Source organism: Rhinatrema bivittatum, chromosome 11 (genome assembly GCF_901001135.1).
Source record: "Rhinatrema bivittatum chromosome 11, aRhiBiv1.1, whole genome shotgun sequence".
Classification (NCBI taxonomy): Eukaryota; Metazoa; Chordata; class Amphibia; order Gymnophiona; family Rhinatrematidae; genus Rhinatrema; species Rhinatrema bivittatum.
The window spans coordinates 62,753,068-62,766,313 of NC_042625.1; the positions used below are offsets into that span (position 1 = coordinate 62,753,068).

At 45.0% G+C, this 13,246-nt stretch overlaps 1 protein-coding gene across 4 annotated transcripts in view; it reads left to right on the forward strand.

Moving 5' to 3' along the window:
• Positions 1 to 13,246, forward strand: part of RBM19 (RNA binding motif protein 19) — a 223,749-nt gene that overhangs the window by 36,045 nt on the left and 174,458 nt on the right. For all 4 annotated transcript variants that reach the window (XM_029619798.1, XM_029619799.1, XM_029619800.1 and 1 more), the window contains exons 10-13: positions 1,178 to 1,249; positions 6,579 to 6,782; positions 8,555 to 8,685; positions 12,315 to 12,439. In XM_029619798.1, the coding sequence (XP_029475658.1) occupies positions 1,178 to 1,249; positions 6,579 to 6,782; positions 8,555 to 8,685; positions 12,315 to 12,439 (532 nt within the window). The remainder of the gene's footprint in view (positions 1 to 1,177; positions 1,250 to 6,578; positions 6,783 to 8,554; positions 8,686 to 12,314; positions 12,440 to 13,246) is intronic.

A 13,246-nucleotide genomic window follows, 5' to 3' on the forward strand; every position in this document is an offset into this window, starting at 1 on the left:
TTCTAGGCTCAAGCAAGTATTTCTTGTAAAAAAAACAAAACTAGAAGGGAATTTTGCCTTCTTTTGAGTGATTTTTCCTGTTTCTTTGTGGGAGACGGTGCCGTCTCCCAGCTCTTGCCTGGCTCAGGGGGGCTTTTCCCCTTTTGCAGGAGGGGGTTCCCTGCATAGCCTGAGTCCGTGGACGCTTCCAGGTGTGGGGACCGACGCTCTCTGGGCCTCGTTCCCCCCCCATCTGGCTGCCGAGAGGGTTTTGAACCCGCTGCTGCGCTCAGTAAAAAAAAACCAAAACAAAACATTAGTTTCAAACTTTAAATAAGTTGCAGGTACTCACCTACCTCTAACTTATTGGCAGCAGTTGACCAGCTTTTTCCTTTTTTTCTGGTCAGAGTAGGCCTAGAACCGGCAGCCAGACAAGCAGAAGACAGCAGGTTTCCCTCCTGCTCTCTCCTGCTGTGCAGGCTGTCAATCAAGCTTTTTTTCAGCTTTTTTTTCTTCAGCCGCGGCTTAGCTATGTCCTGGCAGGCAGCCTGCCTTTCTTGTGGGCTGCCTTCTTCGCGTTTTTCGCGTCAGGGCCTCTGCAATGCTTGCCTGCCGGGTGGGGAAGGTTCCTCCTTGGCAGGACAAGAGCTGCTCTTGAAGAGAAAAAAACATCTGTGATTATATTTTTATGTATTCATGCCCTACTGCTGCTTGTGTCTTTCCTGGGGCTTTTTGAAGAGATTTTGGTGTGGGATGGAGTTTGAATGATCCAGTGGAGTTGGAAAGAGGCCATAAAAATGGGTTGGAAAATATGTTTAACTGATGGAGGGCTTGGACTTACCAGTGGTTCTCTTACATGTTCTGTTTCTAGTGGTAAGGTTTTAGTGATAAATCCTTTTTACTACGAGTTAGAAGTACGATGTGTTTGCGTTAATCACTGCATGGTTTTTCTAGTAATGCTCGGTTTTACAATTTTAAAAAATGAATTTGCAAAAATGACTTTCTGAAAGCGATGAAGTGTTTCTTAAAGTGAGCAGCTAGCTGCCTGTTATTGCCTTGTAAAATGGTGATGACGTTGGGTTATAAGTGGGCTGTATTAGTATGTGCTTAGCATGGCTGCCCTACCCTGGGTGTGCCAATGGTATCCTACCCTGTGTAGTTTTTCACCCTTCTTTATCTCTCTCTCTCCCTCTTTTAGGCTATGTCTTTGTTGATTTTAATAGCGAAGAAGAGGTGCAGAAAGCACTGAAAAGAAATAATGATTACATGGGTGAGTAGTTGTGCCTTACTGTATATATGGAGAGGCATGGCTGCTCCTCCTCCCCATCTCCACCATCCCTTGCATTTTGGCACTGTCCTCTGGTATGTAAGGCACTGGAGATGAGCTTTCTTTTCTCCCAGACCAGTATAGCCGAATGAATTTTCCTCCCCTACCAGCCGATGGAGACAGAGAAGATGAGCTTTACTGTACTGTTGTATTTAAGTAACTGTGACACCTGGAATCTCTCAGTATTCTCTGTCTCGAGCAGATGGCAGAGGGGTCTAACCTGCTATGCTAGGCATGGACCCGCTGCCTTCTCTTGGGTGGAATTTTTCCAGGGTCTACAAGCCTTCCTACAGGCGCAGTCTACTACCTCGCTTGCCCCTGTCCGGGCAGAACCTCAGCCAGTAAGCTCTTCCTCTCCCAATCCTATCGGCAGACTTTGAGGCATGCCTGGTAGGGACACATTTGGCTCAGACGAAGAGGACAATCCAGACCCTTTGGAAGAAGGGGAAATTCCCCCTGTGTTGGAACTGTATCAAACCATGTTGCGGTTTTTTTCATAGAGTCGAATTGCTGGCCTGGGTTTTCCAAAGCCTGAAGACGCTGGGAGTCCCTGGGACCGATTTTATGATGGAACCAAAGAAGAATCCCATTTTGATCTCCCTACAGAAAGCCTCTTGCTAATTTCCAGTACTGCAAGCCATCCAGGAGTTGATTGGCCTGGAATGGGATGCCCTGGAGACAATTTTTAAAGGGGGACGAACGTTAGAAGCTCCATACCCACTAGATCTGGCAGTAAGAGAGCGTTTGCGTTTCCCTAAAGTGGATGCGCTGGTCTGTGCCATCTATAAGCGAACAACCATCCTAGTGGAGGGAGGAGCAGCCTTAAAGGATGTGCATAATAGATGGATGGAGTCTATCCTTAAGCAAGCCTTTGATGCAGTAGCAAAGACCTTGCAGATTGCTTCTTGTTGTGCCCTGGTAGCTTGTTCATGTCTACTTCTCTCTCAGGAGGTGGATGACTCAGGGATGAATTCCAGAGCGATTATGGAACCTGCCGCCGCCTTTTTAGTGGATGCGGGCTCGGATCTAGTCTGTACTTCGGCCAGAGGAGTAGCCTCAGTGGTAGCGGCCAGAAGACAGCTATGGCTGTGAAATTGATCAGCAGACGTAACCTCCAAGGCTAATCTTACAAAGATGCCCATTAAAGGATCACTCCTTTTCGGAAGCGAATTGGAAAAGCTGGCCAGTAAATGCAGAAAATCTCCAGTCCCCCGGCTACCAGAAGATATGGGGAAGCAGTTACAGCGCCCCTCACTATTTATTTATTTATTTATTTTTAGATTTCTTTTATACCGGTGTTCCTGTCTGAAATACAGATCACATCGGTTTACATTGAAACAGAACATAAATTTTTGCCTAGAGGCATTACATAGAACAAGGTTATGGAACTTGGAACAGGGTAAACTAGATCAAAATTAACATTGTGATGTAAACATATTGGCTAACAAGTCTCATTGAGCAGAAAAACAAAAACATAAAAGCAAAACAGTAAATGTCACATGAGTCCAGCAAGAGATTGGATACAGAGTCGAGAAGAAGTATAGAACCTGGGGAATGCGATGGTGAGGAACTCTTACTGGCTGTAGGGGAAAAAAGTGCTTATGGTCCTGAAAAAGCTTGTTTAAAGAGCCAGGTTTTAAGTTTCTTTTTGAATGTGGAGTGGCAGATCACTATGAGGGGTCGATCCAAGGGCTCCCAATGCTTTCACCCCTACAGACACTAGACATTTCAGAGGTCTTGGCCCTTTGGGAGGTCTCAGTCCTTTTGTAGTCGACAGCCCAAGAGAAGGGCAGGCTCAGAGTCAGGTTTGTCTCAAACCCCTCCCCCCCCCCCAATGAAATTTTGCCAACCCACCCTTGTAACGAGGAGATAGGGGTCGACTGTCCCTTTTCTACAGCGGTGGGTCGAGATCACTTCGGACAAATGGGTATTGGAAGTCATATGAGAAGGATATGCGCTGGAATTTCACAGCACTCAGGAAATATTCATGATGTCTTCTTGCCACTCCCAGCACAAGAAATAGGCAGCGGTGATTACTCCTTTAAGGATCCTCAGGATGAGGGCTATAATCCCAGTACCTGCACCCCAGTAAAATATAGGGCATTATTCCATCTATTTCATCATACCCAAGAAGGAAGTTTCCTTTCAGCCCTTCCTGGACCTCAAGAGTGTCAACCGACATCTACGAGTGAATCATTTCCACATGGAAACATTATGCTCTGTGATAATGGCCATACATTCAGGAGAATTCTTAACCTCCCTGGACCTGTCCGAGGCCTACCTACATATTCCAGTCCGTCAAGAAAAATGTTCCCTACGCTTTGCATTACTGGGTTGCCACTGCCCTTTGCATTACTGGGTTGCCACTGCCCTTTGGCCTAGCCACTGTCCCCAGAACATTTTCCAAAATTGTAGTGGTCGTAGCGGCAGCATTGAGAAAAGAGGGAATCCTGGTGCCACCCTTACTTGGTTGATCCCGGCCAAATCCAGGTGACCACTTTGCTTTAGGAACTCGGTTGGGTAGTAAACCTGGACAAGAGCAGTCTCAAGCCTTCCCAGTCCTTGAAATATCTGGGAGTCCGGTTCAAACCAAGCAGGACGATGTCTTCCTTCTGTCCATGTTGATAAAGAAGTTTGTCCCAGGTGTGCGTCAGTGGATGAGTTCGATACGCTTGTTGGCATGGAAATGGTGCCGTGGGTGAGGGCACACATGCGACTACTTCAACTCTCACTGCTGTCATGATGGAACCCGCAGTTTCAAGACTATTCGATTCACCTCCACTTGCTGATGGGCGTATGCTCTCAGCTCTAGTGGTGGCTGCAGGAAGCTCATCTGAGCATGGGTGTGCCCCTGTCCTCACCAAACTGGCTGGTCACGAGTCTCCGGGGCTGGGAAGCTCACTGTCAGGAACTGTCAGCCCAGGGACGTTGGATCAAAGAAGAGGCCCTCTGGAACATCAACCACCCAGAAGCCTGGGCAGTCAGATTGGCATGTCTACAATTCAGCCACAGACTCCAGGTTCAAGCAGTCTGCGTGATGTCAGACAACGCAATGACGGGAAACCTCATCAACCGCCAGGGTGGAACCAAGAGCCAGCAAGTGTCACAGGACACTTTATGAATTTATATCTTTATGGAATGGGCGGAAATACATCTAGTTGATCTCAGTCTCCCAGATTGCAGGAAAAGACAACGTTAGAGCAGACTTTCTAAGCAGGGAGAATCTGGATCCAGGAGAGGAGTGTTGTCGGCCAAAGCCTTTCAACTGATAGTAGATTTCAGGGGTCTCCCATCCATTGACCTGCTGGCCGCATCTCACAATGCCAATGTTCCCCGATGGTTACGGGGCAGTGGGAAATAGGAAATATAAGGTATTCTTAGGGACTTTCATTTTCAGTTTTTATTTTTTTAAATTTTTTCCCAGGAATTTATTAGGGTTTATTTTGACAAGAACAAAAAACAGGAGAAAAATCAGTGTAAAATTTGTTTTCAACATTTTTCTGGGAGTATACCAGAATGTATTTTGGTGGACAGAAACCTCCCACTGTCCCATTGCTCCCAACCTGCCTATATAACCTCCCCTCCAACAACTCTTCAGGTGATCCTGATCCCTTTTCCTTTCTCCCCATCATTTCCCCTTTTTCTCCCATTCTCCTCCTGCTCTTTCATTGTCTCCCTTCTTTCCAAAAGTCTCCTTCCCTCCTTCCCCCAAGAATCCCCACAAAAAAGCCCTCTCTCCTTTGCTATTGATCCTTTTTCTCTTACCCTTCCCAGAATCCTCTCTCTGCCCCTTACAAAATCTCTTTCCCTTCAAGGCATGGATCTGTGCAGACTGGGAAAACAAGCATCGGGGTAACTTGCTTGATGCGGCAGTTATTACCCTTAACCATTAAGCCTTATGCTCACCTTTGATGCAACTACATTACTCTCTGCATCAATGGCAGGGGAGGGCAGGAAATTTGAATCAAACAATTACCAACAAGGGCCCTGAACTTGGTGGTCCGTGAAAAAGATAAGTATGGGAAAATAAGTGTGGGAGCTTGCTGGGCAGACTGGATGGGCCGATTGGTCTTTTTCTGCCGTCATGTCTATGTTTCTATGTAAACATCATACTTACTGGGTGTGGTGATTCCAGGCTCTTCCTGCCTCCATTTGTGGCAGTATGCTCATTCTCCCATGCTCTGCAGTGCAGCCCCTCACTGCACTTCTGAGTCTCTACTGAGCCCAAGAGGCAGGGAACCTGCCAGAAACTTCTTCTGGTGGGGGGGGGGGGGGGGGGGGGGCTACTGCTCATCTGTGATTGGGTGGGTGACTATGAAGCCATGCTCTGGCCGATGCTTCAGTTCCAGCCATTTTCTGGGGCTAAACCAGCGGTCCAACTCTTCTCCCAATGGCAGCCACAAACTCCTACAGGAGTCAAGAGGAGCCGTGCAGCTTCAGTTCTACACAACCTGCATCTCCATGTGCCAGGAAAGCTTTCACTTAAGCAGTGGCTTCTCAGGCACGTGGAGCTGATGTCATCAGAACTGAGCCTCCACGGCTTCTCTGAGCTCATAACGATGAGGTCAGCAAAACTGAGCCTATAGGGCTCCTCTCGGCTCCTGTAGGAGAGCGTGGCTGCCATTGGGAAGAGTTTTGAAACATTATTTTCAATACTTGAGGGAGGGATTTGAATGCAGCAGGCTATTCTGCCTGCACTGACTTTTGGGGGGGGGGAGCTTTGGACACACAGCATCCACAACTGTTCAAGACACAAACTAGGGTGAAAACTGGGAAACATTGGTAGAAAGAAAGCGACTGAACAAAAGGGGCATAATATGATGTAAGTTAGTGCATCAAGAAGGGCAGATTCAGGTTTGATGGAAGGCAATCTGTGTGATATGTGCATATGATAGTTGTCTAGTGGAGGTGGAAGGGGAAACACCATAGAACAAGCATAGAGAATCAAGAGGAGCAGATCATGCAGGGTCTGAGATACAGCAGCAGGCTGGAAAAATGAGCCTGGAGATCATTATCTGCTAACTCATCATCCTGTTTAATGGCCAGCGCTGTTCAGGCTTTAACGTCAGTCCATAAGAATGGCTTTTTGGGAAGAGGGTAGAATATGGCTTGGTGCCAGTAGATCACTGAGCAGGCAGGAGCTAGGAACACCTTTTGCAGTTGTTTTCATTATTCTTGTGTCAGACACCCCCCCCCCCCCCCCTCAGCCTTCCAGTCTGCCCGAGAAGCCTTGATCGGCTGAAGCTCTAAACTTCTGTCCTGTCTGCCACAGGTGGACGCTATATTGAGGTGTTTCGGGATGAGCATGTGCCTGTGACAAACCCCCCCCAAAAGAGTGAAACCAGGCCCTGGCAAGGGAGAGAGAAGAAGGCCGGCGAGGAAACGGAGGATCTTGCCGAGTCAGGGAGGCTCTTTGTGAGAAACCTGTCCTATACCTGCTCTGAGGACGACCTTGAGAAAATATTCTCCAAATACGGTAGGACACGAAATGAGCGGAAATAAGTTGTAATGAGAGCTGGGTTAAAGTATCTTGCAGCTAGCAGGGGTATGGGCCACCCCGCTGAGTGGCAGAGTACAGAACTCAGACCCTTCAGGCCTTACCTGATTTCCCTGAGCCTGTCTTTTAACCTTGCCGTGTTCAGAGTTAGACCCTAAGCTTTTCTGGGCAGACACAACATATCTGTGCGAATTATCTTGTAGGGCTTATTGACAACTTATTCATAAGTACACCTGGAGCCTTGGAGCGGATTGGCAAATTATAAATTGAAGTCATAAACCTAATATAATTATTCTTGCAGTCAGTTGATTTCCCCCCCTATCTTTTCCATAAGTTTTGTTTTTTTGTATTTTTATTTTCAAAATATGTCAAAGTAATATTTATTGTGTGCAATGAAAATTTCAATAAACTGATTTAAAATACACGAACAAAGAAAAATGTGAGCTCACATGAGTGAGGTGACATACAAACTTGAAAAGGCAACAGCAACATACATTGTAAAGCAACTGCTTGTGAATGTTTATTAAACACAGAAAGATTTCCAGATCACCAAATATAAGTGGTCCATTGGAACTGGGAAAAACTAAGACTGGGGATGGATATCTGAGTAGATTTATTGGGTACATTCACAAAGGATATGCGAATTTGAGATAACATTTTAGAAAAAGCAGCAGAAAATCACATTGGGGTGTGGGAAGGGGCAAACTTCAGAAACTGCTTGCTGTCTAAATTTAGGTACCTAATTTTTCAGCTGAAAATTCCCCTAAATTTAGGCCTGCAATTCACTTGTGTAGATTTGGGTTCCTAAAGGTCTGGTTTCCTAAGCTTTTTTTTTTTTTCACATAGACTCAGACTACTGTGAGAAAAGCCTTAGGAAATCAGGCCCTGAATTAGGTGCCTGGTGTTGAAAGTCACTGCTTTGTGCCTATCCTTTCCCCCTGCCCTAACTCTGCCGCTGTGGGTGCTCCTCCCTGTGGCCCCGTTGCTGCCTTCCCAGACCCCAGTTGAGATGGAAGATGCATCTTCCTCCTCTCCCACTCACTTCAAGCCCATCCCCCCCCCCTCCCCAACAGTCCCAATTGCGGGGTCAGAGATTCCTCTTCCATCTTCCCAGCCCCAGTTGAGGTATTTCCCTGTGTCACACTATCTTTATTTACTCAGTGGCAGAGGGGATCATGATCCCCCCCATGGCTGACTCTGCTGTGCTGCTTCAGGTGTGCCCTGCGGCCCAACATCACTGGCTTCCTCATCTGAGCCACCACGGGGATTCTTTGGTTTCACTCTGCCTGCTTTCAGCACTCACTTAATTCACAGGTAGTAAGCAAGTGCATTTTCAGAACCCTGAATAGTCTACCATTCCTCTCATAAGATTCATTTTGGACAGGAAATGCTTTTTTCTCTCACCCACAGAATTAAAGTCCAAGAAAAGATTTACCTCTATAGTTTATTTCTAGCCTTACTGAAAAACAGGACAGAACTTAAGCAGATAATGCTTACGCTACTGGTATCTGCAGGCCCATCGCAGGAAGAGTGGTGCAGTCTAGTGCTACGAGCACATGGCCAAAGGTCAGGAGAGGGTAACCAGGAGCTTACTCTCCCCCACCACAATGAAGACTGTCCTTGTGTAGGGTTCTGACATCCTTTTCAACATCTTGTCTCCCTGCACAGTACTTGCTGCTTCTTCCCATTGCCTTGTAGGCCGTGTGTTACTGTAGCGCATGTACTTATGGGAAATCATTTGTCTTTTCCAGGCCCACTCTCGGAGATCCATTTCCCCATCGATGGTCTGACCAAGAGACCGAAGGGCTTTGCCTTTGTGACATTCATGATACCGGAGCATGCGGTGAAAGCCTTTGCTGAGGTGGACGGACAGGTGTTTCAGGTAAAGATAAACTCCTCGAGCACAGAGATTCTGTCGGGATTTCCCAGAGCAGTTTTTTTTGTTACCTCATCACTGACAATCCCATAAATGTCAGTATCTGTAACTTAAACGCTGTGTCAGAATGCTCTGCAGAAGTGTATAATGCTAAACTAGAACGCTATGAAGGGGTGGAAAATATTTAGAAAATTTGGGAACCAGTCAAAAACTTTAAGAATCGGGGCAAGAAATAATTTCTCATTGCTGTTTTCTTTTTGCTTTTTTAGGTTTTGTGGCTTTTTTACTGTTTGTTTTTGCCTGTTTTTCAGATTTTTTTCTTTTTTGTTTAGCTCTTATTTGCTTTATTTGTCATTTTTAGATTTATTTTGGTTTTGTCTAATAAATATATTTTTTCTCTTGCCCCTCCTCCCTGCAGCCTTTCTTTTGCAGGGGAAGGGAGCAGTCCCAGTGCTCAGTAGCCACGCCTCCCATCGGTCCTGGGCCTGCTAGAGAGATGGAAGATGCTTCTTCTGTTGGCCCCAGGCCTGCTGGAGAGGTGGTAGCTGGGTGGTGCCCAGGAATTTTCCAGTTTTGGCTATGTGCACCTCCCTCCTCCTAGCTCCCTAAAGTACTCCTACTCCTACTACTCCTACTCCTACGACTTCTTAATATTGACATATCCAGTGCTGTAGAAACATACAAAAAGACAGTCCCTACTCAATAGTGCTTACAATCTGATAAGACAAACATACAGGACAAGAGACGTATGGTATTTCATAAACTAAGACAATGATTCCAAAGAAAAGAAAAAGTTAACAAGACTAAAAGCAGACAATCAGGCATAAGATTTAAAAGTGGTTTCAAAAAGGTGTTTTTTAGATGAGATTTAAACACAGCAAGAGAAGGAGAATGACAAGAACATAGTGTTAAGGTTGGTGCATACCAGAAACTCTTCTCAGCACTGAAAATCCATGGCAAACATCAAACTCATATGTTCCATGAACTGTTGTTTGATGGGTGACAGCAAAGAATCAAGGAGTATCTGGGAACCCAGAAGTCTGGTACTGATCTCCAAATTACAGGCAAAATAACTATTCATTTAAAAGTTATTGTTCCCTCTTATGCGGCAACATTTCAAGGAACTGTCATGCGAGTTGGCTGGAGTAGAGTGATGTGTGACAGTGTGCTGTGAAACAACCATAACATTTAGTGAAATCTGTAAGAGTTGGCTTGGAGGCTGATAAGATGTCTCAGTGCAGCAAGAGAAATGTACATGAGCAGGTTGTAAAGTAATCAAAACAGTCTTGGGAGAAATATGTCTACATGGAAAAAAAAATACAGTATTGCAGTTGGCATGCAAATATCAAGTTGCTGCGTCTGTCAGGGAGTCTCTGAAGAAACTGTGCACTTTGCGTTCTTTCCCCTTCAACCACACAATTCATTCCAAAATTCCATGATAGGTTTGTATGCCTTTTGATTCTGCATGTTTAATCATTGACACTCCTCCCTGGTGGGTCCCTGGTATGGTTTATATCCACTTTGGTGTTGTTTGATGACTTGGTAGTCATGGCTACTTTTTCTTAAGGGCAAAAGGAGCAGCTGCCCTGGACCCCTGCATAACAGAGGATCCATAGTGCAAGGTCCTAAATGGTGTGTGTGTATTTATTTATATATATGCTGCCTACACCAAGGCCCGAAGCGGCTCACAACAAAACATACTCAATAAAACATTAATAATATCAAATTAGCAGTACTAAATCTATAAATATAAAACATAGCAATATCAAATTGGCAGTTACAGAATCACTCCACTTTTCTCTGCTTGTGAGGCAAAAAAGTGAGTGCAGCAATTGAAAATGCACAGTCTCTGGTCTCAGGTAACCTGGCTACTTTCATTGAGGGAACATCCAGAAGGGCCTTATGTGAATTTGAGGAGTGCAAAGTTCTAACCAGGTTATGAACCTGCAACGTTGCATTCACCCAAGGTGGCGACTCAACTGACAATAGCTTATGCGTCAACATTGTTACCTTATACTTGACTTTTGCATGAACAGGTAGCCAGTGCAAGTCTTTAAAGGGCTGGTGAAATGTGTTCACTCTTCTTATGCCCAGTAATCAACCTTGCTGCTGCATTTTGTAGCAGTTGCAAGGGTTTGATTGAGGAAGATAGAATCGCCAGTTCCTGTACATACCCAGATCAGTCCAGACAAGTGGGTTTTGCATCCCTACCAGCAGATGGAGACAGAGAACAAATCTTTGAGGCACTGCTACATAACCCACTTGTCTGGACTGATCTGTGGTATTACAGGAATGAAAATTAACAGGTAAGAACCAAATTTCCTGTACAAAGAGTTACAATAGTCTAAAATCGCAAATAAAGACGTCTGGACAAATAATCGAAAATTATTTGGAAATAAAAGCAGCTTGAAGTCTCTTAAAATGTCTTTAATAAAAAAAAATGCAATATCTGTTAAGCTCTGTTACTAACATTGTGGGGACACTGCTCAGGGTCCCATAAGGGACTGAAGTGTCCCTATTTTTAATAAAGATGTCAACCAGCCAAACATTGCATGGGAAGATGAGCTCACTCTTGGACAGGTCTGCTCATTCCAAAGCAGGATGAATGATTTATTGGTGTTGGGTGAACTGTCATCATTGATAAGATTCTTCCTTTCCAGTGCTGAAAGGCACAAAATTGTTGTCTTCAGCATCTTCTGCAGAGCTCATTGGATGACATAGTTGTCTGTCAGGATGCTAATGATGCACAGATTTATTGCATCTGACTGTGCTGTTGGTCACCAGGAAGCTGTCTGAATGCTTGAATTGGATGGAAGGCTAAATCTGTCCAGGAGTTAATTTCTGGAAGTGGGGTAAGGTAGAGAACTGAAAACAGCATTGAGCAAGTCTGTTCCCATCATTCATAACTAGAATGAGGCAAAGTTTAGCTGTATGTCAGCAAATTGTGAGTGATATTTTCACATATACCGCTACATAAATAAATATGGTAGTGAATTCTTATATTCACACTAGAAGGTTATTATAATGCGAATTTCACATTAATCCTGGAATAGCCACCAGGGATGTAGATCATTCTGTGATTATTCATTCCAGAAATGATTAATCCTAGATTATGTGTATGAGAATAGTGTTTTGGAGTCTAATTCAGTCAAAGTGCGACCACAAATGGAAACCATTCCTCACATAAATTTGAAGTAGTTTCTACTGCGAATAAATCGGGAATTGAAGCCAGGTTAATTTAATTAATACAGGAGTAGAAGGGATTCTGTATGAAAGCATTGTTAACCTGGATCCTAGGCGTCCTCGGTGTTCAGGGCTGCTTTCTTCTATCATGGAAACAGCTGATGACCTTCAGGCTGGCATGCATGCCCTCACTTTCCTGCAGTTTAGCCTGTTCTGGGCATCGATGCCAGCTTTCCAGTATTGGTAAATGTCCAAAGGACTGCACGGCCTCGCTCGCTCTTCCTTCAGATGGAGAAACGTTTCTGAAGGTCTTGGTGCCCTCGCTGCTCCACAGAATCCCTCCTCCTGCCCCAGGAGGCTGTGGGCCCTTTGGGGTAATTGAGCTGTTACTTGCTGAAGACCTTGGTGCCATACAGCTGCTAATAAGTTTGATCCTTTCTCATCCCCTTCAGGGCAGAATGCTTCATTTATTGCCCTCCACAGTAAAGAAGGAAGAGGGGGAGAAGGACTCTGATGTGGCAGGATGCTCTGACTTCAAGAAACAGAAGGCAGCCAAGGACAAAGCGAAAAGCAGCAGGTATGGGCAGAAGAGGGGTTTTGGAGAGGGGAAGACTGGATTGTGTGACATAGGCGGGGGTGTTAATTTTGAAAGCTATTTGCATGTAAATGGCTTGTAAAAAAAAAAAAAATTCCTGGGATTTGTGTGGGTAAAAGTATATGTGAAATGTTGTATTATTCATATTTTACCCGTACTGAGCAGGGTGGGGGGCAGGGTTAGCGTTTATGTGCACACCTTTTCGATTTTGAAAAGCACGTGCATACATTTTCAAGATAAATGTGTGTACACCAAATAGCAAGTATAACTTGTGCGGGCACTTTCAGTGGGATAATTTTCGAAGGCAATGTACACACATAGCTTCCCGTTGGAGAATGATGTAATTTTTTGCACATAATGGCAGCAAAAGTTATCCACAATATTACAAAATTACTCTCCCTATAGTTCCGTGGTTCTGCCTTTAAGTTGGAAAGTGGATGCCGAAAACCAGTGGAGGCATTAATTTTATAATATGTTACAGGTGCCAGTCAAATAGCTGCTTTTTACCCTTGGGAGCGTGCTCACTGTCCCCAAGGGAGGGAGAGCTAAGAGCACTGCTTTCGTGGTGGCTAGTTGAGGTGTAGCACAGACAGAAAATGCCAAGATCTTCCTCCTGTCCTCATCATCTGGAGCCCATGTGACAGATGGGCCGGAACACAGGAAGGGATCACATGGGTTAAAAGAGAAGAAGATACAGGCAATCTGCAAGATGAGAACTAGAAAGCACAAGGAGAAAATCCAGGACAAAATGGGCAACAAGTGTCAATTCATCTGAGCAGAAAATGTTCT